General features: G+C 45.3%; 2 protein-coding genes across 3 annotated transcripts; one reads left to right on the top strand and one right to left on the bottom strand.

Moving 5' to 3' along the window:
- Nucleotides 1-40: 40 nt before the first annotated feature.
- On the top strand, nt 41-2,594 carry LOC106572840 (transmembrane emp24 domain-containing protein 4). Its single transcript, XM_014147369.3, has 5 exons — nt 41-234; nt 552-652; nt 799-924; nt 1,044-1,190; nt 1,370-2,594. The coding sequence occupies exons 1-5, from the start codon at nt 96-98 to the stop codon at nt 1,517-1,519; spliced, it is 663 nt and encodes a 220-aa protein (XP_014002844.1). The 5' UTR covers nt 41-95; the 3' UTR covers nt 1,520-2,594.
- A 443-nt stretch (nt 2,595-3,037) lies between these two features.
- LOC106572839 (pyridoxal phosphate homeostasis protein) lies at nt 3,038-27,536 on the bottom strand. 2 transcript variants are annotated; one of them, XM_014147367.3, is made up of 8 exons: nt 27,379-27,536; nt 23,420-23,527; nt 23,275-23,310; nt 23,107-23,182; nt 22,660-22,800; nt 4,043-4,185; nt 3,828-3,926; nt 3,038-3,682 (listed from the first exon to the last, which is right to left on the bottom strand). In XM_014147367.3, the coding sequence occupies exons 1-8, from the start codon at nt 27,466-27,468 to the stop codon at nt 3,527-3,529; spliced, it is 849 nt and encodes a 282-aa protein (XP_014002842.1). In that variant the 5' UTR covers nt 27,469-27,536; the 3' UTR covers nt 3,038-3,526. The 2 variants fall into 2 exon arrangements, with proteins under 2 accessions (XP_014002842.1, XP_014002843.1); XM_014147368.3 differs by having other exon boundaries at nt 27,409-27,505.
- Between the last annotated feature and the right edge of the window lie 188 nt (nt 27,537-27,724).

The raw sequence follows: 27,724 nt of genomic DNA, 5'->3' as shown, positions 1-27,724 counted from the left end.
GCGGGGTGTCAATCATTTCAAAATAAAAGTAAAGTAGCAGCTGGTTGTATTTACTACACTGACCCTGCTGCTGGGGACAACACAGCTGATTTGACATGATGCTCACTGCACCTGGCGCTGAAATTATCATATTATTTGCTTGGCTCTCTCCAAGTTACGCTCTCTATTTTCACATTGGAGAGACGGAGAAAAAATGCTTTATAGAGGAAATTCCAGATGAGACTATGGTTATTGGTAAATTAGTATTTTAGCGTTAGATACCGTTAAAGTTGGTTAACTAGCTAGCTGCTTCTGGCTCATAGGCTATTTTGATTAATCCAGTCAGTCAGTGCATGAATGTCTTTAATTTCCTGACAGATGTAGCTAGATTTGATGGATAAAAAAATATCTCATGGGTCTTAATAAATAATATTTTTTTCTGGCTAGCTACAAAAGATGAGAAGATTATACAGTATATGACTGGGATCAGCCAACGTGTTATTTGATATGGAATATGCTCTCTATCGAGGATGTGAGGAATAGCCTTTCATCTGGTATCTCTCTATTATTAGGGAAATACAGGACCCAGCTGTGGGACAAGCAGATGGGATCCTTCCTCCAAGCCACCCCTGGCCTTGGAATGCATGTGGAGATCAAAGATCCGGATACTAAGGTCAGTCAAACAATGAGAAGATTAGATACAAGGTTACCACACTCAAAGTGTATAGTCATTAAAGTTTGTGTATGTGTATCTTCATACACACAATGCTTCCACGTATGTTTCATCGGTATGTGTCTCTCTCCAACCCTCTATTCTAGATCATTCTGTCTCGTCAGTACGGGTCAGATGGACGGTTCACCTTTACTTCCCATACACCAGGCGAGCACCAGATCTGCCTGCACTCCAACTCCACCAAGATGGCCATTTTCGCTGGCGGCAAACTGGTATGAATGGGATGTTGTTGTTTTGGACATTTTCTTCTCACAAAAAAAAAAGAAAACCTTCCGTATAGCAGTAAATATGCAGGTAGTCTGGCATTCTAACCTTGTGTTCCGTCTGACAGAGAGTCCACCTGGATATTCAGGTTGGTGAACATACCAACAACTACCCTGAAATCGCGGCAAAAGACAAGCTCACAGAGCTGCAATTAAGAGCTCGACAATTACTGGACCAAGTAGACCAAATCCAGAAAGAGCAGAACTATCAGCAGGTGGGTTGAAAGAGAACATCTACATTTTGAGTTGAGTAACTAAGCCACAACCGTAGGGGATAATAGATATTGACATTTATTTTAACCTGTATAATGTCACATACAAAGCTGTTGTGGAATCCACGTCTTACCCATGTCTTTTAAGGATCTAGTGACTGTCTGTGTATCTCTTTTAACAGTATCGTGAGGAGCGGTTCCGCATGACTAGTGAGAGCACCAACCAGCATGTGCTTTGGTGGTCTATAGCTCAGACACTTATCCTCATCGTCACTGGCATCTGGCAGCTCAAGCACCTCAAGAGCTTCTTTGAGGCCAAGAAGTTGGTGTAATGCTCACAGGACATCACTGATTGAGTTCAAGACAGGAGTGACAACCATACAGAGCTAACTGGCAGAGAGAGACGCTTAAACCTGGGAAGCAAATTAATTGAGAACATCCAGTGTGTTATGTATTGTCCATTATTAATTATTCTGTGACTTTAATTATTGTGATCAGTAACTAAGCACCGATTTCCATTTGCCTGTATTTTTTTCCCCCACTTTTGTATTGTTTTATATCAACTTTGTTGGACTGCACATAAGGAGTGGCAAATGTACCCAAGGTAACTTTCAATTTTGTTTCACTTTGCACTAAGCAGTCATGTTTTGTAGATTTGTCATTCTGCATATTGTATACTTTTGGTTTAAACAGGTAGCCTAGTGGTTAGAACGTTGAGCCAGTAACCGAAAGGTTGCTGTATCGAATCCCCGAGCTGACAATCTGCCCCTGAGCAAGGCAGTTAACCCACTGTTCCCCTGGCGCCAAAGACGTGATGTCGATTATGGCAGCCCCGCGCACCTCTCTGATTCTCAGGGGGTTGGGTTAAATGTGGAAGACACATTTCAGTTGAATGCACTCAGTTGTACAACTGACTATGTATCCCCCTTTCCTTTCGATTATTGTGATTTAGTCTAATAACATGATTATAGCAGAGCTAATAATAGTTTTAGCTCAATGACTAACCTGTTCACTCCCAAACACCAGCTCACAAGCAGCATGCAACGCACATCCTTAACTTCTGTTGAAGAGCGGTATCATTCCAGGAAACAGGGTATTGTTGATTTTTAGAGGATGGTACAAGCAGCACCATTTTTCTTTCTTCCAAAGACCAACATATCTTTGAATCAGGTGCAGATTACATTTGAATGTTATAAAATGAAGGCCTATGATAAAATACCCTCAAGTTATTCCAAACTGATCTAGGTTAAGATCTAGATATCAGTAACATGTGAATACAATATTTCAATGAAAATACAGTAGTATTATGATGAGGTATAAATTCAACGTCTTAATTTGTAATTATGAAGGTTTTTACTTTTGGTTGGCTGTCATTTCAATGTATGCAATAAAAAAATGTAAAAGTAATTGGTTATCATGTGATTGTTTATGTAAAATTACTGTACATTTCCTACATAGGAAAAATACAAAACCAAGTTATTTTCAACAATTATTTTGCTTGTCACCTTCTGCAGTATCAATTTAATCCTGTATCTCATTTAAGTGAATGTTTTGCAATGTTTATTTGCATTTCCCTTAGTTATGGATTTAGTTTTACATTGATAACTAAAGCATTATTGAACCATAACTAAGAAAATCATAGCAGAACAAAAATATTTCTTCTTTGCATAGGTTAAATCTTTCAGTGCACCAACACATAACTCAGACCAAAATAATCATTGATATCACAAATAATACTCCTGTAAACATATTGTATCAGTGACTCTACCTGCAGTTTTGTAATTGTGTTCATCAAGAAAAAAAATAAGTTATCGTTTGACAACACCATACAGAATTGAATTGACTCACAATATCATAAAGGGGGGGTATGTTTATTATTAAATCACAAGTATTTTGCCAGAAAAATGTGACATTTTACTATGTAAGATTCCCAATCACTGGGATATTCAAAACGGTCAAGAGTTCAGTATAGTAATTATCAAAACATTTGCTAGATTAGATATAAACTCCAGCTCTGCTTGACTCTGAATGATCGATATGTTATCGTGTTAAACGCTATCTATTGAATCTAGGGTTGGCACAAGATTGAGATGTGAGTTATAGCTTCTTATATCCAACATCAATTGAGTAATGAGAATCTATGCCAAATGTGAGAAGTAATTTAAAAATCTGTTTGTAATGTCAACTTGAAGATCGAATTCCTTCCAAAAATACTCAAATGAATGGGCTCCGTAGAAATGAATTGAAAATCTAGATCAACCAAAGACATTTTTTTCCAGTTAATTCTCATAAAATACTGAATTCCTTTTCAGCCTGTGTGAGTGTAGGGAGGAGAAACATCACTGTTCTGTCACAGTGAGACGCTCCATCTTCTTAGCTGCTTCTTCTGTCGGAACCTTGGACTTTTTCTCTGGACTGGGAGTGGGAGTGTTGGGATAATCCCTATTCCCAAAAATAGTACTACCAACTCGCACGTTGGTTGAACCCACCTCAATCTAAAGGAGGAAATGGAAAAGAATACCTCAGAAGGGTATAATTTATACAAACAGCATGAGCATTCAAGTAGTAATGGGTAGCTAAATCAATATGTTAAGAACATATTGTATTAGCAATTAAGAAGGCTGAGACAGTGGAACTTACCGCGTGTTCAAAGTCAGTGGACATGCCCATACTAAGCTCTACATCCTCAAGGGGCAGCTGTAGACTGGCACACACTTCCTGTCGCCGACTCAGCAAAGCCTGGTTGGTGATGCACAACAGACTTAACATACACCTATAGATCTTTACCAAAAGCCTTAACACAAAACATTTTTTATTTAACTAGGCAAGTCAGGGTAATCAGAACAGCCAAATACCTGAAAATCTGGGTTAGGGCCATCAGCTAGGTCGTAGCCATAGCGACCAATGGTCATGAGTCCAGAGAAGTGAAGGGCAGAGCATTTGGATAAAATGTGTTTCACTGTGTTCACTGTCTCACCAGGAGGCAGTCCATGTTTACCTAGTGGCAACATAGAACGGTAGTTAGTGTATCTGTCTGGCAGGTTGACGTTTATTGTCATGAGTCTTTCCCAGGAGGAAACACTGAGCGGGTTCCTCTAGATGGGCCAGTTGCAATTGGCTATATGGTAAAAAAAATACATGCGAAAAAAAACATTTGCTTTTTGGTCTTAATTTAAAAAGGGGAATGGAAAGATTTTAGGAAGTAAATCTAAGCAAAGATATGTTTTCAATCCACTAATACTAAACATGTGGATTTAACATAAAAACATCTCTATATTTAGTATTTTGATCGTCGACAAGGTTTATTTGAGCTATGGTCAGCGCCATTTTAAATGGGTCTGTGGTATTGAGTTTTCGCGCAGAGAGTGAATCGAAGACAGAGGTTAGGTGCGGACAACGATGATGGCAACACCAAGTACTAATTCAAACATGAACTGTATAGCGCCAGGCTGTATGAATTGGCTCAACAACAAAAATCCCTCGGTAAACTACCATCGGCTGCCTAAGAACCCACAACTTTTGAAGAAGTGGCTCCATGTCCTGAAGAGGAAGGACGTGCTAGATCGAGCTAGCAGAATCTGCAGACTGCACTTTGCGGAGGCAGACTTCGCGATGAAGGGCACTTTCGATGCGGCAACCGGGAGTTTCCGAATGGAAAGGAGCCAGGCCTACGTTGAAGACCTCTGTTTGCGCCTCCATTTGAAATGGAGAGTTATGGTGTAGGGGTTACCGACCGACCATCATCAACATCGCAGACTTTGGTCCAAAGTTTGGAGTCAAGCAAAAGCTACTGAACAGAGGAGGCGACGCGAGTCAATGCATTGGAGCGTGAGGTAACGTTAACCGGTCAGGACTGTTGTTGACTAGGCTAGCGTTAGAAAAAAAAATTGTCCTTGTATTTGCTGTGTGTGTTGACAAAGCATACAACAGGTAGCTTGTTAATGCCGACTGGTGGGGTCAGTTGTCTTAACAAAACGGTTGTTTTCAGGATGACATCTTCATCCCTGAACATGTTTTCATCCTGGTGGAGACTGTGCAGAGATGGTTCATGTAAATCTGTTATTTCTAAAGCTATTGTTTATTTCAAGTATATGCAGTGATTCTTGAATATAACTATAGCCTAATAGATGGCTTAATTGTTTTCTACCAGCAGGAAAGAACGGTTAGTACAGCATGCCAAACTGACCCCAGGGTGCCAGAGTGTTCCTGTGCTGTGGTGGAGAAGAGGGCCACCGGGACCATCACTAAAGAGCTCGGGGTCCAGCTAGATTGCGCTCACAACTATCAGTATACCACTGAATCCTGCCCCGATACGCCACTGATGGAGCTGATGGAGAGTGAGATCAGTGAAGACCAGAACTCGCTGTATGAACCTGAGAGCTCAGAATCACTGTTCCGAAAATGGAGAAGGAGCAGGCCATTCAACAGCGAATTCAAAAGATGCACCCACCCATAAAGGGAATCGGAGTGGATGTGCTACCATGTCCTGGTTCTGCTGACTCTCTCAACCTATGAATGCTTGGCTATGAAAAGCTCCTGAGGTGTTGAACTGTTGCACCCTCTATAACCACTGTGGTTAGTATTTATTTATTATTTTTCACCCCTTTTTTATCCCCAGTTTCGTGGTATCCAATAAGTGGTAGCTACAGTCTTGTCTCATCGCTGCAACTCCTGTACGGACTCGGGAGAGGCGAAGGTCAAGAGCCATGCGTCCTCCGAAACACAACCCAACCAAGCAGCACTGCTTCTTGACACAATGCCCATCCAACCCGGAAGCCAGCCGCACCAATGTGTCGGAGGAACATCGTACACCTGGCGACTGTGTCAGCGTGCACTGCGCCCGGCCCACCACAGGAGTCACTAGTGCGCGATGAGACAAGGACATCCCTGCCGGCCAAACCCTCTCCTAACCCGGACGACGCTGGGACAATTGTGCGCCGCCCCATGGGCCTCCCGGTCGCGGCCGGCTGCAACAGAGCCTGGGCTCGAACCCAGAATCTCTAGTGGCACAGCTAGCACTGCCTTAGACCACTGCGCCACTCGGGAGGCCTTGTGCTTAGTATTTTAATGTAAAAAGGGCTTTTGTAAAATACATTTGATTGTTTGCTGTGCTGGATGGGACATTTTTATAGTATCTGTAACATATTTTGGTGTGTATTTAATCTGCATTTTAACTTAAAGTGGTAATCAGCAGTAGAAACAACAACAAAGTGTCTCCCTGCTCCTCTTTCGTTAAAAAGCTGAGGGATGGGGCTGGAGAAATGTAACCACTCTCAAATGCATAGGCAGAGCTTTATAGATGCAAGGACTGACCATCCATGATATCAAAATTGTAATCCTGTTTCTATGACCTGTTTCCACTACTATGTACCCAGTTTGCGTTTGTTAAAGGCGTCTGCTAAATGGTATATATTATTAAAGTCTACTTTGACTCTGCCAACTAGTTGCCCAGTGTAGTTACCATTCCTTTCCAATAGATGGCAGCCAAAGCTAGTTGAAGTCACTACTCTAGAGACAGGGACACGGGATAAGTGCGCACTGAAAGTAGTTTAAATCTTCAAAGCAAGTTTATCTGGTTACAATTGAACCTGTTGTTATAGGGGACAAGCTAACTAATACTATTTTTACATAAGGCTCAGGCATTAGGTCTATGTCTCAGGTTTGGCTAGATTTACTAAATTAACTGGTTTTATTCAATGCCTTTGCTTCTGGCTATGTGTGCCTTTTGGAAGAAACGACACATGCGGGGACGTGATGCCGTACACCCCTTCTAATTCTCCCTTGTGCCCATAGGGTGAACTGGTGATAAACTGCCAGCCTGTAAGCTCTGCAAACAAATCATAAGAAAAGTTAGTCTGAAACCGAAATGAAATCACTATGTATTTATAACGAGCATGTCCCATTATTGGTTAGAATGAGATTTGATGAATCATGAAGCTGTCTGCGATTCCAACTCCGGTCGTCTAATTTAAAAGGTAAATGTGTTACCAACGCGCCCAACAGCACTGATAATAAACAGCTTTATAGGATACTGATTATATTTACTGAGGACCTAGTTACTACTGATATTAACCTCACATTTATAATCAAGACAATTTCACCAATTATTTAACTGGCATATCGGCTGCTGACTGGTCGAGTAACCTCTTCTGCCAGGAAGTCCTTCATAAGGATTAATGACACGTCCAATAAATACATCACCATCCAGACAGACTGACAGGAACCTCTGACTGGATGTAATACATCACCATCCAGACAGACTGACAGGAACCAGTCACCATCCAGACAGACTGACAGGAACCAGTCACCATCCAGACAGACTGACAGGAACCTCTGACTGGATGTAATACATCACCATCCAGACAGACTGACAGGAACCTCTGACTGGATGTAATACATCACCATCCAGACAGACTGACAGGAACCAGTCACCATCCAGACAGACTGACAGGAACCAGTCACCATCCAGACAGACTGACAGGAACCTCTGACTGGATGTAATACATCACCATCCAGACAGACTGACAGGAACCTCTGACTGGATGTAATACATCACCATCCAGACAGACTGACAGGAACCTCTGACTGGATGTAATACAGTCACCATCCAGACAGACTGACAGGAACCTATGACTGGATGTAATACAGTCACCATCCAGACAGACTGACAGGAACCAGTCACCATCCAGACAGACTGACAGGAACCTCTGACTGGATGTAATACATCACCATCCAGACAGACTGACAGGAACCTCTGACCTGGATGTAATACAGTCACCATCTGCTGGGATTTTGTGCTGTATCACCACCATCTCTCTACAACACACACACACTCATACTCTAGACATTACCTGGCGGCATCCCCACTCACACCAGTTTGTGTTTGGCTACGCAGACCCTCTAGCTGAGGTGTTTCAGGCGGCATATCTGTGTTGTTACTTCTACGAGAACCAACTATTTGATCTGGGGAAACGTTTGGCTCAAACATGAGCAGCTTCAGTAGGTTTATTGGTTCCCTAACTAAAGTTATTTCATTCTCTGTTATAAACTCATTCTCAGTCTTGGAGCGACTAGGTAAATTCAGACATTTTGGGGAGTTCCAAAATGTTCTCTCCTGTCAGTGATGCAACAATGCCAATATGGAGATTTACAGTTAGCTGGCGTTCTAAATCCTGGTGTTTCCATTCCCCTTTAAGGTTAGGCATTGGGTTAGCAGTGTGGTTGTGGTTAGGCATTAGGGTTAGCAGTGTGGTTGTTAGTTAGGCATTAGGGTTAGCAGTGTGGTTGTTGGTTAGGCACTAGTGTTAGCAGCGTGGTTAGGCATTAGGGTTAGCAGTGTGGTTAGGCATTAGGGTTAGCAGTGTGGTTAGGCATTAGGGTTTAGCAGTGTGGTTAGGCATTAGGGTTTAGCAGTGTGGTTAGGCATTAGGGTTAGCAGTGTGGTTAGGCATTAGGGTTAGCAGTGTGGTTAGGCATTAGGGTTAGCAGTGTGGTTAGGCATTAGGGTTAGCAGTGTGGTTAGGCATTAGGGTTAGCAGTGTGGTCGTGGTTAGGCATTAGGGTTAGCAGTGTGGTTAGGCATTAGGGTTAGCAGTGTGGTTAGGCATTAGGGTTAGCAGTGTGGTCGTGGTTAGGCATTAGGGTTAGCAGTGTGGTTAGGCATTAGGGTTAGCAGCGTGGTTAGGCATTAGGGTTAGCAGTGTGGTCGTGGTTAGGCATTAGGGTTAGCAGTGTGGTTGTGGTTAGGCATTAGGGTTAGCAGTGTGGTTGTTGGTTAGGCATTAGGGTTAGCAGTGTGGTTGTGGTTAGGCATTAGGGTTAGCAGTGTGGTTGTTGGTTAGGCATTAGGGTTAGCAGTGTGGTTGTTGGTTAGGCATTAGGGTTAGCAGTGTGGTTGTTAGTTAGGCATTAGGGTTAGCAGTGTGGTTGTTAGTTAGGCATTAGGGTTAGCAGTGTGGTTGTTAGTTAGGCATTAGGGTTAGCAGTGTGGTTGTTAGTTAGGCATTAGGGTTAGCAGTGTGGTCGTGGTTAGGCATTAGGGTTAGCAGTGTGGTTGTTGGTTAGGCATTAGGGTTAGCAGTGTGGTTGTTGGTTAGGCATTAGGGTTAGCAGTGTGGTTGTTGGTTAGGCATTAGGGTTAGCAGTGTGGTTAGGCATTAGGGTTAGCAGTGTGGTCGTGGTTAGGCATTAGGGTTAGCAGTGTGGTCGTGGTTAGGCATTAGGGTTAGCAGCGTGGTTAGGCATTAGGGTTAGCAGTGTGGTTGTTGGTTAGGCATTAGGGTTAGCAGTGTGGTTGTTGGTTAGGCATTAGGGTTAGCAGTGTGGTCGTGGTTAGGCATTAGGGTTAGCAGTGTGGTTGTTGGTTAGGCATTAGGGTTAGCAGTGTGGTTAGGCATTAGGGTTAGCAGTGTGGTCGTGGTTAGGCATTAGGGTTAGCAGTGTGGTCGTGGTTAGGCATTAGGGTTAGCAGCGTGGTTAGGCATTAGGGTTAGCAGCGTGGTTAGGCATTAGGGTTAGCAGCGTGGTTAGGCATTAGGGTTAGCAGCGTGGTTAGGCATTAGGGTTAGCAGCGTGGTTAGGCATTAGGGTTAGCAGCGTGGTTAGGCATTAGGGTTAGCAGTGTGGTTGTTGGTTAGGCATTAGGGTTAGCAGTGTGGTTGTGGTTAGGCATTAGGGTTAGCAGTGTGGTTGTTGGTTAGGCATTAGGGTTAGCAGTGTGGTTGTTGGTTAGGCATTAGGGTTAGCAGTGTGGTCGTGGTTAGGCATTAGGGTTAGCCGTGTGGTCGTGGTTAGGCATTAGGGTTAGCAGTGTGGTTAGGCATTAGGGTTAGCAGTGTGGTTAGGCATTAGGGTTAGCAGCGTGGTTAGGCATTAGGGTTAGCAGCGTGGTTAGGCATTAGGGTTAGCAGTGTGGTTGTTGGTTAGGCATTAGGGTTAGCAGTGTGGTTGTGGTTAGGCATTAGGGTTAGCAGTGTGGTTGTGGTTAGGCATTGGGTTAGCAGTGTGGTTGTTAGTTAGGCATTAGTGTTAGCAGTGTGGTTGTGGTTAGGCATTAGGGTTAGCAGTGTGGTTGTTGGTTAGGCATTAGGGTTAGCAGTGTGGTTGTGGTTAGGCATTGGGTTAGCAGTGTGGTTGTGGTTAGGCATTAGGGTTAGCAGTGTGGTTGTTAGTTAGGCATTAGGGTTAGCAGTGTGGTTGTTGGTTAGGCATTAGGGTTAGCAGTGTGGTTGTGGTTAGGCATTAGGGTTAGCAGTGTGGTTGTTGGTTAGGCATTGGGTTTAGCAGTGTGGTCGTGGTTAGGCATTAGGGTTAGCAGTGTGGTTAGGCATTAGGGTTAGCAGTGTGGTTGTTAGTTAGGCATTAGGGTTAGCAGTGTGGTTGTGGTTAGGCATTGGGTTTAGCAGTGTGGTTGTTGGTTAGGCATTAGGGTTAGCAGTGTGGTTGTGGTTAGGCATTAGGGTTAGCAGCGTGGTCGTGGTTAGGCATTAGGGTTAGCAGTGTGGTTGTGGTTAGGCATTAGGGTTAGCAGCGTGGTCGTGGTTAGGCATTAGGGTTAGCAGTGTGGTTGTGGTTAGGCATTAGGGTTAGCAGTGTGGTTGTTGGTTAGGCATTAGGGTTAGCAGTGTGGTTGTGGTTAGGCATTGGGTTTAGCAGTGTGGTCGTGGTTAGGCATTAGGGTTAGCAGTGTGGTTAGGCATTAGGGTTAGCAGTGTGGTTGTTGGTTAGGCATTAGGGTTAGCAGTGTGGTTGTGGTTAGGCATTGGGTTTAGCAGTGTGGTCGTGGTTAGGCATTAGGGTTAGCAGTGTGGTTAGGCATTAGGGTTAGCAGTGTGGTTGTTGGTTAGGCATTAGGGTTAGCAGTGTGGTTGTGGTTAGGCATTGGGTTTAGCAGTGTGGTCGTGGTTAGGCATTAGGGTTAGCAGTGTGGTTAGGCATTAGGGTTAGCAGTGTGGTTGTGGTTAGGCATTAGGGTTAGCAGTGTGGTTAGGCATTAGGGTTAGCAGTGTGGTTGTTAGTTAGGCATTAGGGTTAGCAGTGTGGTTGTTGGTTAGGCATTAGGGTTAGCAGTGTGGTTGTGGTTAGGCATTGGGTTAGCAGTGTGGTTGTGGTTAGGCATTAGGGTTAGCAGTGTGGTTGTTAGTTAGGCATTGGGTTTAGCAGTGTGGTTGTTGGTTAGGCATTAGGGTTAGCAGTGTGGTTGTGGTTAGGCATTGGGTTTAGCAGTGTGGTTGTTGGTTAGGCATTAGGGTTAGCAGTGTGGTTGTTGGTTAGGCATTAGGGTTAGCAGTGTGGTTGTTGGTTAGGCATTAGGGTTAGCAATGTGGTTGTTGGTTAGGCATTAGGGTTAGCAGTGTGGTCGTGGTTAGCCATTAGGGTTAGCAGTGTGGTTGTTGGTTAGGCATTAGGGTTAGCAGTGTGGTTGTGGTTAGGCATTAGGGTTAGCAGTGTGGTTGTTGGTTAGGCATTGGGTTTAGCAGTGTGGTTGTTGGTTAGGCATTAGTGTTAGCAGTGTGGTTGTTGGTTAGGCATTAGGGTTAGCCGTGTGGTTGTTGGTTAGGCATTAGGGTTAGCAGTGTGGTTGTTGGTTAGGCATTAGGGTTAGCAGTGTGGTTGTTGGTTAGGCATTAGGGTTAGCAGTGTGGTTGTGGTTAGGCATTGGGTTTAGCAGTGTGGTTGTGCATTAGGGTTAGCAGTGTGGTTGTGGTTAGGCATTAGGGTTAGCAGTGTGGTTGTTGGTTAGGCACTAGGGTTAGCAGTGTGGTTGTTGGTTAGGCATTAGGGTTAGCAGTGTGGTCGTGGTTAGGCATTAGGGTTAGCAGTGTGGTTAGGCATTAGTGTTAGCAGTGTGGTCGTGGTTAGGCATTAGGGTTAGCAGTGTGGTTGTTGGTTAGGCATTAGGGTTAGCAGTGTGGTTGTTGGTTAGGCATTAGGGTTAGCAGTGTGGTCGTGGTTAGGCATTAGGGTTAGCAGTGTGGTTAGGCATTAGGGTTAGCAGTGTGGTTGTTGGTTAGGCACTAGGGTTAGCAGTGTGGTCGTTGGTTAGGCATTAGGGTTAGCAGTGTGGTCGTGGATAGGCATTAGGGTTAGCAGTGTGGTTGTTGGTTAGGCATTAGGGTTAGCAGTGTGGTTGTTGGTTAGGCATTGGGTTTAGCAGTGTGGTTGTGCATTAGGGTTAGCAGTGTGGTTGTGGTTAGGCATTAGGGTTAGCAGTGTGGTTGTTGGTTAGGCACTAGGGTTAGCAGTGTGGTCGTGGTTAGGCATTAGGGTTAGCAGTGTGGTTGTTGGTTAGGCATTAGGGTTAGCAGTGTGGTTGTTGGTTAGGCATTAGGGTTAGCAGTGTGGTTGTTGGTTAGGCATTAGGGTTAGCAGTGTGGTTAGGCATTAGGGTTAGCAGTGTGGTTGTTGGTTAGGCACTAGGGTTAGCAGTGTGGTCGTGGTTAGGCATTAGGGTTAGCAGCGTGGTTAGGCATTAGGGTTAGCAGCGTGGTTAGGCATTAGGGTTAGCAGCGTGGTTAGGCATTAGGGTTAGCAGCGTGGTTAGGCATTAGGGTTAGCAGCGTGGTTAGGCATTAGGGTTAGCAGTGTGGTTAGGCATTAGGGTTAGGCATTAGGGTTAGCAGTGTGGTTAGGCATTAGGGTTAGCAGTGTGGTCGTGGTTAGGCATTAGGGTTAGCAGCGTGGTTAGGCATTAGGGTTAGCAGTGTGGTTAGGCATTAGGGTTAGCAGTGTGGTCGTGGTTAGGCATTAGGGTTAGCAGCGTGGTTAGGCATTAGGGTTAGCAGCGTGGTTAGGCATTAGGGTTAGCAGTGTGGTCGTGGTTAGGCATTAGGGTTAGCAGTGTGGTTAGGCATTAGGGTTAGCAGTGTGGTTAGGCATTAGGGTTAACAGTGTGGTTAGGCATTAGGGTTAGCAGTGTGGTTAGGCATTAGGGTTTAGCAGTGTGGTTAGGCATTAGGGTTTAGCAGTGTGGTTAGGCATTAGGGTTTAGCAGTGTGGTTAGGCATTAGGGTTAGCAGTGTGGTTAGGCATTAGGGTTAGCAGCGTGGTCGTGGTTAGGCATTAGGGTTAGCAGCGTGGTCGTGGTTAGGCATTAGGGTTAGCAGTGTGGTCGTGGTTAGGCATTAGGGTTAGCAGTGTGGTCGTGGTTAGGCATTAGGGTTAGCAGTGTGGTCGTGGTTAGGCATTAGGGTTAGCAGTGTGGTCGTGGTTAGGCATTAGGGTTAGCAGTGTGGTCGTGGTTAGGCATTAGGGTTAGCAGTGTGGTTGTGGTTAGGCATTAGGGTTAGCAGTGTGGTTGTGGTTAGGCATTAGGGTTAGCAGTGTGGTTGTGGTTAGGCATTAGGGTTAGCAGTGTGGTTGTGGTTAGGCATTAGGGTTAGCAGTGTGGTTGTGGTTAGGCATTAGGGTTAGCAGTGTGGTTGTGGTTAGGCATTAGGGTTAGCAGTGTGGTCGTGGTTAGGCATTAGGGTAAGCAGTGTGGTCGTGGTTAGGCATTAGGGTTAGCAGTGTGGTTGTTGGTTAGGCATTAGGGTTAGCAGTGTGGTTAGGCATTAGGGTTAGCAGTGTGGTCGTGGTTAGGCATTAGGGTTAGCAGTGTGGTCGTGGTTAGGCATTAGGGTTAGCAGTATGGTTGTTGGTTAGGCATTAGGGTTAGCAGTGTGGTTGTTGGTTAGGCATTAGGGTTAGCAGTGTGGTTGTGGTTAGGCATTAGGGTTAGCAGTGTGGTTGTGGTTAGGCATTAGGGTTAGCAGTGTGGTTGTTGGTTAGGCATTAGGGTTAGCAGTGTGGTTGTGGTTAGGCATTAGGGTTAGCAGTGTGGTTGTTGGTTAGGCACTAGGGTTAGCATTGTGGTTGTTGGTTAGGCATTAGGGTTAGCAGTGTGGTTGTTGGTTAGGCATTAGGGTTAGCAGTGTGGTCGTGGTTAGGCATTAGGGTTAGCAGTGTGGTTGTTGGTTAGGCATTAGGGTTAGCAGTGTGGTTGTTGGTTAGGCATTAGGGTTAGCAGTGTGGTCGTGGTTAGGCATTAGGGTTAGCAGTGTGGTTAGGCATTAGGGTTAGCAGTATGGTTGTTGGTTAGGCACTCGGGTTAGCAGTGTGGTCGTGGTTAGGCATTAGGGTTAGCAGCGTGGTTAGGCATTAGGGTTAGCAGCGTGGTCGTGGTTAGGCATTAGGGTTAGCAGTGTGGTTAGGCATTAGGGTTAGCAGTGTGGTTAGGCATTAGGGTTAGCAGTGTGGTTGTGGTTAGGCATTGGGTTAGCAGTGTGGTTGTTGGTTAGGCATTAGGGTTAGCAGTGTGGTTGTTGGTTAGGCACTAGGGTTAGCAGTGTGGTTGTTGGTTAGGCATTAGGGTTAGCAGTGTGGTCGTGGTTAGGCATTAGGGTTAGCAGTGTGGTTGTTGGTTAGGCATTAGGGTTAGCAGTGTGGTTGTTGGTTAGGCATTGGGTTTAGCAGTGTGGTTGTGGTTAGGCATTAGTGTTAGCAGTGTGGTTGTTGGTTAGGCATTAGGGTTAGCAGTGTGGTCGTGGTTAGGCATTAGGGTTAGCCGTGTGGTTGTTGGTTAGGCATTAGGGTTAGCAGTGTGGTTGTTGGTTAGGCATTAGGGTTAGCAGTGTGGTTGTGGTTAGGCATTGGGTTTAGCAGTGTGGTTGTGCATTAGGGTTAGCAGTGTGGTTGTGGTTAGGCATTAGGGTTAGCAGTGTGGTTGTTGGTTAGGCACTAGGGTTAGCAGTGTGGTCGTGGTTAGGCATTAGGGTTAGCAGTGTGGTTGTTGGTTAGGCATTAGGGTTAGCAGTGTGGTTGTTGGTTAGGCATTAGGGTTAGCAGTGTGGTTGTGGTTAGGCATTAGGGTTAGCAGTGTGGTTAGGCACTAGGGTTAGCAGTGTGGTCGTGGTTAGGCATTAGGGTTAGCAGCGTGGTTAGGCATTAGGGTTAGCAGCGTGGTTAGGCATTAGGGTTAGCAGTGTGGTTGTTGGTTAGGCACTAGGGTTAGCAGTGTGGTTGTTGGTTAGGCATTAGGGTTAGCAGTGTGGTTGTGGTTAGGCATTAGGGTTAGCAGTGTGGTTGTGGTTAGGCATTAGGGTTAGCAGTGTGGTTGTTGGTTAGGCATTAGGGTTAGCAGCGTGGTTAGGCATTAGGGTTAGCAGCGTGGTTAGGCATTAGGGTTAGCAGCGTGGTTAGGCATTATGGTTAGCAGCGTGGTTAGGCATTAGGGTTAGCAGAGTGGTTAGGCATTAGGGTTAGCAGTGTGGTTAGGCATTAGGGTTAGGCATTAGGGTTAGCAGTGTGGTTAGGCATTAGGGTTAGCAGTGTGGTCGTGGTTAGGCATTAGGGTTAGCAGCGTGGTTAGGCATTAGGGTTAGCAGTGTGGTTAGGCATTAGGGTTAGCAGTGTGGTCGTGGTTAGGCATTAGGGTTAGCAGTGTGGTTAGGCATTAGGGTTAGCAGCGTGGTTAGGCATTAGGGTTAGCAGCGTGGTTAGGCATTAGGGTTAGCAGTGTGGTCGTAGTTATGCATTAGGGTTAGCAGTGTGGTTAGGCATTAGGGTTAGCAGTGTGGTTAGGCATTAGGGTTAACAGTGTGGTTAGGCATTAGGGTTAGCAGTGTGGTTAGGCATTAGGGTTTAGCAGTGTGGTTAGGCATTAGGGTTTAGCAGTGTGGTTAGGCATTAGGGTTAGCAGTGTGGTTAGGCATTAGGGTTAGCAGTGTGGTCGTGGTTAGGCATTAGGGTTAGCAGCGTGGTCGTGGTTAGGCATTAGGGTTAGCAGCGTGGTCGTGGTTAGGCATTAGGGTTAGCAGCGTGGTCGTGGTTAGGCATTAGGGTTAGCAGCGTGGTCGTGGTTAGGCATTAGGGTTAGCAGCGTGGTCGTGGTTAGGCATTAGGGTTAGCAGTGTGGTTGTGGTTAGGCATTAGGGTTAGCAGTGTGGTTGTGGTTAGGCATTAGGGTTAGCAGTGTGGTCGTGGTTAGGCATTAGGGTTAGCAGTGTGGTCGTGGTTAGGCATTAGGGTTAGCAGTGTGGTCGTGGTTAGGCATTAGGGTTAGCAGTGTGGTTAGGCATTAGGGTTAGCAGTGTGGTTAGGCATTAGGGTTAGCAGTGTGGTTAGGCATTAGGGTTAGCAGTGTGGTTAGGCATTAGGGTTAGCAGTGTGGTTAGGCATTAGGGTTAGCAGTGTGGTCGTGGTTAGGCATTAGTGTTAGCAGTGTGGTTGTTGGTTAGGCATTAGGGTTAGCAGTGTGGTTGTTGGTTAGGCATTAGGGTTAGCAGTGTGGTTGTGGTTAGGCATTAGGGTTAGCAGTGTGGTTGTGGTTAGGCATTAGGGTTAGCAGTGTGGTTGTTGGTTAGGCATTAGGGTTAGCAGTGTGGTTGTGGTTAGGCATTAGGGTTAGCAGTGTGGTTGTTGGTTAGGCACTAGGGTTAGCATTGTGGTTGTTGGTTAGGCATTAGGGTTAGCAGTGTGGTTGTTGGTTAGGCATTAGGGTTAGCAGTGTGGTCGTGGTTAGGCATTAGGGTTAGCAGTGTGGTTGTTGGTTAGGCATTAGGGTTAGCAGTGTGGTTGTGGTTAGGCATTGGGTTAGCAGTGTGGTTGTTGGTTAGGCATTGGGGTTAGCAGTGTGGTTGTTGGTTAGGCATTAGGGTTAGCAGTGTGGTCGTGGTTAGGCATTAGGGTTAGCAGTGTGGTTAGGCATTAGGGTTAGCAGTGTGGTTGTTGGTTAGGCATTAGGGTTAGCAGCGTGGTTAGGCATTAGGGTTAGCAGCGTGGTTAGGCATTAGGGTTAGCAGTGTGGTTAGGCATTAGGGTTAGCAGTGTGGTTGTTGGTTAGGCACTAGGGTTAGCAGTGTGGTCGTGGTTAGGCATTAGGGTTAGCAGTGTGGTTGTGGTTAGGCATTAGGGTTAGCAGTGTGGTTGTTGGTTAGGCATTAGGGTTAGCAGTGTGGTTGTTGGTTAGGCATTAGGGTTAGCAGTGTGGTTGTTGGTTAGGCATTAGGGTTAGCAGTGTGGTTGTTGGTTAGGCACTAGGGTTAGCAGTGTGGTTGTGGTTAGGCATTAGGGTTAGCAGTGTGGTTGTTGGTTAGGCATTAGGGTTAGCAGTGTGGTTGTTGGTTAGGCATTAGGGTTAGCAGCGTGGTCAGGCATTAGGGTTAGCAGCGTGGTTAGGCATTAGGGTTAGCAGCGTGGTTAGGCATTAGGGTTAGCAGTGTGGTTAGGCATTGGGTTTAGCAGTGTGGTCGTGGTTAGGCATTAGGGTTAGCAGTGTGGTTAGGCATTAGGGTTAGCAGCGTGGTTAGGCATTAGGGTTAGCAGCGTGGTTAGGCATTAGGGTTAGCAGCGTGGTTAGGCATTAGGGTTAGCAGCGTGGTGAGGCATTAGGGTTAGCAGCGTGGTGAGGCATTAGGGTTAGCAGCGTGGTTAGGCATTAGGGTTAGCAGCGTGGTTAGGCATTAGGGTTAGCAGCGTGGTTAGGCATTAGGGTTAGCAGCGTGGTTAGGCATTAGGGTTAGCAGTGTGGTTAGGCATTAGGGTTAGGCATTAGGGTTAGCAGTGTGGTCGTGGTTAGGCATTAGGGTTAGCAGAGTGGTTAGCAGTGTGGTTAGGCATTAGGGTTAGCAGCGTGGTTAGGCATTAGGGTTAGCAGTGTGGTTAGGCATTAGGGTTAGCAGTGTGGTCGTGGTTAGGCATTAGGGTTAGCAGCGTGGTTAGGCATTAGGGTTAGCAGCGTGGTTAGGCATTAGGGTTAGCAGTGTGGTCGTGGTTAAGCATCAGGGTTAGCAGTGTGGTTAGGCATTAGGGTTAGCAGTGTGGTTAGGCATTAGGGTTAGCAGTGTGGTTAGGCATTAGGGTTAGCAGTGTGGTTAGGCATTAGGGTTTAGCAGTGTGGTTAGGCATTAGGGTTAGCAGTGTGGTCGTGGTTAGGCATTAGGGTTAGCAGTGTGGTTAGGCATTAGGGTTAGCAGTGTGGTTAGGCATTAGGGTTAGCAGTGTGGTTAGGCATTAGGGTTAGCAGTGTGGTTAGGCATTAGGGTTAGCAGTGTGGTTAGGCATTAGGGTTAGCAGCGTGGTTGTGGTTAGGCATTAGGGTTAGCAGCGTGGTTAGGCATTAGGGTTAGCAGTGTGGTCGTGGTTAGGCATTAGGGTTAGCAGTGTGGTCGTGGTTAGGCATTAGGGTTAGCAGTGTGGTCGTGGTTAGGCATTAGGGTTAGCAGTGTGGTTAGGCATTAGGGTTAGCAGTGTGGTTGTGGTTAGGCATTAGGGTTAGCAGTGTGGTTGTTGGTTAGGCATTGGGTTTAGCAGTCTGGTTGTTGGTTAGGCATTAGGGTTAGCAGCGTGGTTGTTGGTTAGGCATTGGGTTTAGCAGTGTGGTTGTTGGTTAGGCATTAGGGTTAGCAGTGTGGTTGTGGTTAGGCATTAGGGTTAGCAGTGTGGTTGTTGGTTAGGCATTAGGGTTAGCAGTGTGGTTGTGGTTAGGCATTAGGGTTAGCAGTGTGGTCGTGGTTAGGCATTAGGGTTAGCAGTGTGGTTGTTGGTTAGGCATTAGGGTTAGCAGTGTGGTTGTTGGTTAGGCATTAGGGTTAGCAGTGTGGTCGTGGTTAGGTACTCGGGTTAGCAGTGTGGTCGTGGTTAGGCATTAGGGTTAGCAGCGTGGTTAGGCATTAGGGTTAGCAGCGTGGTTAGGCATTAGGGTTAGCAGCGTGGTTAGGCATTAGGGTTAGCAGCGTGGTTAGGCATTAGGGTTAGCAGTGTGGTTAGGCATTAGGGTTAGCAGTGTGGTTGTTGGTTAGGCACTAGGGTTAGCAGTGTGGTTGTGGTTAGGCATTAGGGTTAGCAGTGTGGTCGTGGTTAGGCATTAGGGTTAGCAGTGTGGTTGTGGTTAGGCATTAGGGTTAGCAGTGTGGTTGTTGGTTAGGCATTAGGGTTAGGGTTAGGGTTAGGCATTAGGGTTTAGCAGTGTGGTTAGGCATTAGGGTTAGCAGTGTGGTTAGGCATTAGGGTTAGCAGCGTGGTCGTGGTTAGGCATTAGGGTTAGCAGTGTGGTCGTGGTTAGGCATTAGGGTTAGCAGTGTGGTTGTGGTTAGGCATTGGGTTTAGCAGTGTGGTTGTGGTTAGGCATTAGGGTTAGCAGTGTGGTTGTGGTTAGGCATTAGGGTTAGCAGTGTGGTTGTGGTTAGGCATTAGGGTTAGCAGTGTGGTCGTGGTTAGGCATTAGGGTTAGCAGTGTGGTCGTGGTTAGGCATTAGGGTTAGCAGTGTGGTTGTGGTTAGGCATTAGGGTTAGCAGTGTGGTTGTTGGTTAGGCATTAGGGTTAGCAGTGTGGTTGTGGTTAGGCATTAGGGTTAGCAGTGTGGTTGTGGTTAGGCATTAGGGTTAGCAGTGTGGTTGTTGGTTAGGCATTAGGGTTAGCAGTGTGGTTGTTGGTTAGGCATTAGGGTTAGCAGTGTGGTTGTGGTTAGGCATTAGGGTTAGCAGTGTGGTTGTGGTTAGGCATTAGGGTTAGCAGTGTGGTTGTTGGTTAGGCATTAGGGTTAGCAGTGTGGTTGTGGTTAGGCATTAGGGTTAGCAGTGTGGTCGTGGTTAGGCATTAGGGTTAGCAGTGTGGTTGTTGGTTAGGCATTAGGGTTAGCAGTGTGGTTGTTGGTTAGGCATTAGGGTTAGCAGTGTGGTCGTGGTTAGGCATTAGGGTTAGCAGTGTGGTTAGGCATTAGGGTTAGCAGTGTGGTTGTTGGTTAGGTACTCGGGTTAGCAGTGTGGTCGTGGTTAGGCATTAGGGTTAGCAGCGTGGTTAGGCATTAGGGTTAGCAGCGTGGTTAGGCATTAGGGTTAGCAGTGTGGTTAGGCATTAGGGTTAGCAGTGTGGTTGTTGGTTAGGCACTAGGGTTAGCAGTGTGGTTGTGGTTAGGCATTAGGGTTAGCAGTGTGGTCGTGGTTAGGCATTAGGGTTAGCAGTGTGGTTGTGGTTAGGCATTAGGGTTAGCAGTGTGGTTGTTGGTTAGGCATTAGGGTTAGCAGTGTGGTTGTTGGTTAGGCATTAGGGTTAGCAGTGTGGTTAGGCATTAGGGTTAGCAGCGTGGTTAGGCATTAGGGTTAGCAGTGTGGTTAGGCATTAGGGTTAGCAGTGTGGTTGTGGTTAGGCATTAGGGTTAGCAGTGTGGTTGTTGGTTAGGCATTAGGGTTAGCAGTGTGGTTGTTGGTTACGCATTAGGGTTAGCAGCGTGGTTAGGCATTAGGGTTAGCAGCGTGGTTAGGCATTAGGGTTAGCAGTGTGGTTAGGCATTAGGGTTAGCAGTGTGGTTAGGCATTGGGTTTAGCAGTGTGGTCGTGGTTAGGCATTAGGGTTAGCAGTGTGGTTAGGCATTAGGGTTAGCAGCGTGGTTAGGCATTAGGGTTAGCAGCGTGGTTAGGCATTAGGGTTAGCAGCGTGGTTAGGCATTAGGGTTAGCAGCGTGGTTAGGCATTAGGGTTAGCAGCGTGGTTAGGCATTAGGGTTAGCAGCGTGGTTAGGCATTAGGGTTAGCAGCGTGGTTAGGCATTAGGGTTAGCAGTGTGGTTAGGCATTAGGGTTAGCAGTGTGGTTAGGCATTAGAGTTAGGCATTAGGGTTAGCAGTGTGGTCGTGGTTAGGCATTAGGGTTAGCAGCGTGGTTAGGCATTAGGGTTAGCAGCGTGGTTAGGCATTAGGGTTAGCAGCGTGGTTAGGCATTAGGGTTAGCAGTGTGGTTAGGCATTAGGGTTAGCAGTGTGGTTAGGCATTAGGGTTAGCAGCGTGGTTAGGCATTAGGGTTAGCAGCGTGGTTAGGCATTAGGGTTAGCAGCGTGGTTAGGCATTAGGGTTAGCAGCGTGGTTAGGCATTAGGGTTAGCAGCGTGGTTAGGCATTAGGGTTAGCAGTGTGGTCGTGGATAGGCATCAGGGTCAGCAGTGTGGTTAGGCATTAGGGTTAGCAGTGTGGTTAGGCATTAGGGTTAGCAGTGTGGTTAGGCATTAGTGTTTAGCAGTGTGGTTAGGCATTAGGGTTTAGCAGTGTGGTTAGGCATTAGGGTTTAGCAGTGTGGTTAGGCATTAGGGTTAGCAGTGTGGTCGTGGTTAGGCATTAGGGTTAGCAGTGTGGTTAGGCATTAGGGTTAGCAGTGTGGTTAGGCATTAGGGTTTAGCAGTGTGGTTAGGCATTAGGGTTTAGCAGTGTGGTTAGGCATTGGGTTTAGCAGTGTGGTTGTGGTTAGGCATTAGGGTTAGCAGTGTGGTTGTGGTTAGGCATTAGGGTTAGCAGTGTGGTTGTTGGTTAGGCATTAGGGTTAGCAGCGTGGTTGTGGTTAGGCATTAGGGTTAGCAGTGTGGTTAGGCATTAGGGTTAGCAGTGTGGTTAGGCATTAGGGTTAGCAGTGTGGTTAGGCATTAGGGTTAGCAGTGTGGTTAGGCATTAGGGTTAGCAGTGTGGTTAGGCATTAGGGTTAGCAGCGTGGTTAGGCATTAGGGTTAGCAGCGTGGTTAGGCATTAGGGTTAGCAGCGTGGTTAGGCATTAGGGTTAGCAGCGTGGTTAGGCATTAGGGTTAGCAGTGTGGTTAGGCATTAGGGTTAGCAGTGTGGTTAGGCATTAGGGTTAGCAGTGTGGTTAGGCATTAGGGTTAGCAGTGTGGTTAGGCATTAGGGTTAGCAGTGTGGTTAGGCATTAGGGTTAGCAGTGTGGTTAGGCATTAGGGTTAGCAGTGTGGTCGTGGTTAGGCATTAGGGTTAGCAGTGTGGTTAGGCATTAGGGTTAGCATTGTGGTTAGGCATTAGGGTTAGCAGTGTGGTTAGGCATTAGGGTTAGCAGCGTGGTTAGGCATTAGGGTTAGCAGCGTGGTTGTGGTTAGGCATTAGGGTTAGCAGCGTGGTTAGGCATTAGGGTTTAGCAGTGTGGTTAGGCATTAGGGTTAGCAGCGTGGTTAGGCATTAGGGTTAGCAGCGTGGTTAGGCATTAGGGTTAGCAGTGTGGTTGTTGGTTAGGCATTAGGGTTAGCAGTGTGGTTGTGGTTAGGCATTAGGGTTAGCAGCGTGGTTAGGCATTAGGGTTAGCAGCGTGGTTGTGGTTAGGCATTAGGGTTAGCAGCGTGGTTAGGCATTAGGGTTAGCAGCGTGGTTGTGGTTAGGCATTAGGGTTAGCAGTGTGGTTAGGCATTAGGGTTTAGCAGTGTGGTTAGGCATTAGGGTTTAGCAGTGTGGTTAGGCATTAGGGTTTAGCAGTGTGGTTAGGCATTAGGGTTAGCAGCGTGGTTAGGCATTAGGGTTAGCAGCGTGGTTAGGCATTAGGGTTAGCAGTGTGGTTGTTGGTTAGGCATTAGGGTTAGCAGTGTGGTCGTGGTTAGGCATTAGGGTTAGTAAAAAAAAAAAATCAGATTTGATGACATTGTGGCTATGCGAGCTAGTGACCTCTCTGCAGAGCTGCCTCCAGTACATGAGCCATCTCAATAAAAGCCAACCTGTGTGTGTGTGTGAACACTTACTTTCCTCCCCACTGGTGTTGATCTGAACCATGATCTTTAACGTCTGCGTACTAGCTGCTCTTAACCTCTGCCAGGAGCTGTTCACCTTGTCGGCCAACTTGGCTGAGTCCACCGTCTCCACCATGAACAGGTTTGGTACACCTATGGGATGTGTGTAAGTAGAATTCAGATCTGTCGTCTCTACTAAAGGATTCTATGGAATTGTGTTCAAAGCTTGACAAAGACCGATTTTGAGGTCGAAAGTCAAAACATGTCAGCTTTAAAAAAAAAAAAAAAAAAAAGATTGAAGTGTGTGAGTAGATTGATGGGTATAAGGAGACATGCAAGTTGATGTTGAAAGCTTTAAATATGGAGGCCTATGGTGCACCCGAGCAGAACACTACACTATTAAAAATAGTAAATAGTATAAAACACAAAGCATAACATGTTGCACAAGATGTTACTTACCCAAAAGTTTGTTGACATTATTCTTCTGTAAATGGCCAATAAAATGCCATTCGATTTCTGGGCATGATTCTAAAATCTAGATGTGGACATAAAAATATATTTTTTACAGATGTCGGATAGACATGTCATGAGATGAAGAATAATGTGACTTCCAACCTTAGAACCAACCTGAAGATTTGATGCTTTATCCACAAGTTCATTCACCTAAAAGTCAAATGAAAAAGTAAAACCACCAATGTCGTAACACTAGCAATAAAAGGTGTTATGTGTAATTGTATAACATGTTACCATCATGTACAATACAAATACTCACATAGTTTTCACCAAAATTGCGATGTCCTTTTCGGTACGCCTCGATCACCATGTCAGGTGGTTTCGTCTTACTTACAGCTACCAGGCGGGGCGGCACTGCAGGCAACGTCTTGGGTGGGAGAGCAGAGGACAAAGAAGAGCAATAAAATATATGGTGAATAAAATGAAAAGATGTATGGATGATATCATCTTGGCCAAAGGGATAGTCAGTCACATCTTGATTAACCTGAACTACTTCAGGACAGTCCAGTAGATATCTGATGCTCATTCAGGAGGGCATATTGGGGGCACAATATGGAACGAAGAGAAATAGATGGTGTAGACAATGAAGAATTGTGCTAGCTGGCATTAGGGTTAGCAGTGAGGTCAAGGTTAGGCATTAGTATTAGCAGTGTGGTCAAGGTTAGGCATTAGGGTTAGCAGTGTGGTTGTGGTTAAGGTTAGGCATTAGAGTTAGCAGTGTGGTTGTGGTCAAGGTTAGGCATTAGGGTTAGCAGTGTGGTTGTGGTTAAGGTTAGGCATTAGAGTTAGCAGTGTGGTTGTGGTCAAGGTTAGGCATTAGGGTTAGCAGTGTGGTTGTGGTTAAGGTTAGGCATTAGAGTTAGCAGTGTGGTTGTGGTCAAGGTTAGGCATTAGGGTTAGCAGTGTGGTCAAGGTTAAGGTTAGGCATTAGAGTTAGCAGTGTGGTTGTGGTCAAGGTTAGGCATTAAGGTTAGCAGTGTGGTCAAGGTTAAGGTTAGGTATTAGGGTTAGCAGTGTGGTTAAGGTTAGGGTTAGCAGTGTGGTTGTGGTTAAGGTTAGGTATTAGGATTAGCGGTGGAAACGTTTACATTTTAGTCATTTAGCAGACGCTCTTATCCAGAGCGACTTACAGTAGTGAATGCATACATTTCATTTCATTTTTTCTGTGCTGGCCCCCGTGGGAATCGAACCCACAACCCTGGCGTTGCGAACACCATGCGTTGCAAACACCATGCTCTACCAACTGAGCTACACAACACAACACAGATATACTGTCCAAATACACTTATTTTAGCCTGCTGGCATTTCCTTACAAGATGACAACCTGTCATTAAAATCTGAAATAGTTGTCTGCCCGCGCAGTAGGCTAGTAATGTCGCGTTCGTCGTCTCAGAAATGACTTAAAATGAACTCCAATTATTAGTGAGATACCCGATGGTTTGGACGATTCTCTTCTCATCACTCATCTTTAACACAATGGAGAAAATATGATTTATTATTTAAATATTGAAAGTGCGTGGGCTACGGAGAGAAATGAAATGGTGCAGTTTCAGGACATGTGGAGGAAAATGATGCGGGCACTGGAGATGGGTTAGAGGCTAGTGGGTCTGGGCAGGTGTGATGTAGTTGTCGTTTGTATGTGTATGTTTTGTATTCTTTATCAAATATAAAATTAAATAAATATTTAATAATGCCGCGCTCACGTCATGTCGGAAACTCTGGACCTCCGAGTTGAAATGAATGAGTTTACGTGCGTATATTCCCGGATAGTAGCTAATATCCCGCTTAAGATCTTATCCCAAATAAGACGTTTAGACGCCCTTTCATATCCCGCTCACGAGTATCTCTTTATCCATGACTAATCAGAATAATCCTCATTTAAGTTAATATGGGCTAAATGAAATAGTAACTTAATTATGGACACTGACTGTAGATCTATGACCTTTCATTTACATTACATTTAAGTCATTTAGCAGACGCTCTTATCCAGAGCGACTTACAAATTGGTGCATTCACCTTATAATATCCAGTGGAACAACCACTTTACAAGAGTACATCTATATCTTTTTTTTGGGAGGGGGGGGGGGGGGGGGTTGAAGGATTACTTTATCCTATCCCAGGTATTCCTTAAAGAGGTGGGGTTTCAGGTGTATGTATCCTACCTCCTGCAGAATTATGCATTTCTTGCAGTATAATTATACAACAAATGTTAATTTTGTCTCAGGAAGAGAGTGGAGAATTATGATTTATTACTTTCAGCATCTCTTGAGAAAATGGGAATTCGGTGTAGTGTTATCTTTGACTCTGTTATGCAAGCAGACAGTATTTCAACCACATAAAATATGCACCAAGACGAACTGAAGTCTTATCAGAAACGTGTATCATCATTCTCTCAACTTTTCATTTCCTTTAAACCGGTCAAACTGATGACATGTGGACATTTTCCACAGGACCCATCTTTCCAGTGTTTTTGCGTTCTCCCCGGTTACTAATGCATTAATTATATCAATGCAAGATATTATTCTGGTGAGCACTACTTTATTTAGTCTTCTGGGGCAACAAGCATGTAAAAATGGCCTACCAATGTCGGAAATTATAATATAGCCTACCAAATGTCGGAAATTATAAACACAAAGTGGTCTAAATTAGGGGTGAATGTAGCCAGTAGGCTATACAGTGATGTACAGAGTATCAACAAAATACATTATGGTGTATCGAACTGCGCACGTAGCCTACAAAGTGATTTGTTTGACAATCAGACGAAGAAAAAAAATCTAACACCCATGATGTTAAACTGACCGCCAGCGAAAAACAGCAGTAAGATGTTTGCATGCCACAGTATCCTATCTAAGGTCAGCATATCCCAGGCATCTTATCCGAGTTTCTCATAACCGGGATACAAGCTTTTTGGGGTTATTGTAAACGTGATATGTTTATATGTGTCAAGTCAAAAACAGAATACTTGAGTATCCCGAATAACAACGGGTTATTGGTGTGCATGTGAACGTGGTCATTGACCTCTATATATAAAGTCCTTGCTTGGTGGGCTAAACAACAAAAAAGCGCCACCTGCTGGATGGAGTTGAGCATCTCTTCCTCTGTGGTATTACTTTGGCGTCTGGGAAAATCAACCCTAGACGATAGTGCAGTTTCTAAACCCAGAGGCGTTACACCGCAACACTTCCGGGAACGCTTGCAAAACAGACCAAACTTACCAGGCCGGGGTTTGACAAGTCAATGAGAAGTCAACAATTATTCCTTAGTTCATTTTCTCGAAATCTAAAAGACAACCTAGGTTCGAGCCAATATCTTAAGTAATATAGTTGAACATGTTATTAACTCCAACCTCGTGAAAGTGAAAAAATGTTTGTTTTTTCTCGTCAAAAACAACTTCAAATCTATATATATATATATACATATATATATATATACACATATATATATACATACACATACATATATATATATATACATACACACATATATATATATACATACACACATATATATATATATACATACACACATATATATATATATACATACACACATATATATATATACATACACACATATACATACACATATATATATCTCAAAAGGGGTGCCTTTGAGTTGACGGCCTACACATGCGCAGTTCGGCGCGATACAACCGTAAGACCCAATGACGTGCGCCTACGCATGAGATTAGATCGCCGACGTCACCGTGACGTCGCCTACAAGCATCATCGGGGATTTCTATTTGGAGAAGCAATTTTAGGATCTCTACCTAGTGTCTTCGGTGCAGATCTAGCGCTCACTATCGGCTGCCTAGGCTAGTTCAATTGTAGTGGGATGGTGTCGATCGAACCAATACAAAACGTTAATTAAATTACTAAAACAGGTGTGAGCACGGAAGTTGATCGAATAAATGTTTTGCAACGCTTACGAAACATTGATGTTAACATGATAAGAGCAGCAGCAGTGAGCAGATCGTCTAACCCTCCGCGTGGTACAGAGGTGGTTTAAAAGAGTTGGCTTCACGGGCCATGCAATAGGAAAGAGCTAAGTTTGTTAGCTAATTAGTAGATATCAAAATGTAATGTGCATTTTACGGTGTAACGTCTCAAAGGTTGAGGTGTTTTGCCTGACATACAACTGGTCCACCCCCGCTTTTAAATAAGACAATTTCGCACGACTATCTAAAGTAGTTACGGGTTCTTCCCAACTTTGACTTACCTTGGGGCGACGTGCCGCCGCTTGATTTACCTTGTCTACCACCGCGTGTAACGCTTTTCCAACCTCCTCCGACATTCCTACTTTCCACATGCCCTCAATACACTGTGCAACCAATGGTAGAGTCCGGCTCTGCGTAACCAACCTGTCAAAATAAAAGTCCTTTCTCTACCATAGAAAGCCTGTGTGAAGTGAGATGGCGACCCCTGGTGTTGACTGTTGAAATCAACCCGTGTCCATTAATTGTAGTCACGTGTATAAAAAAGGTGAGAAATTGTGGCAGTCAGTTACACGAATTTATTAGGGATAATAGCCCTCAATGTTTGAATAGACTTATATCTCCATTGTA

This window comes from Salmo salar, chromosome 15 (genome assembly GCF_965601325.2).
Source record: "Salmo salar chromosome 15, fSalSal1, whole genome shotgun sequence".
Lineage (NCBI taxonomy): Eukaryota > Metazoa > Chordata > Actinopteri > Salmoniformes > Salmonidae > Salmo > Salmo salar.
This window is presented reverse-complemented; position numbering and strand designations above follow the sequence as displayed.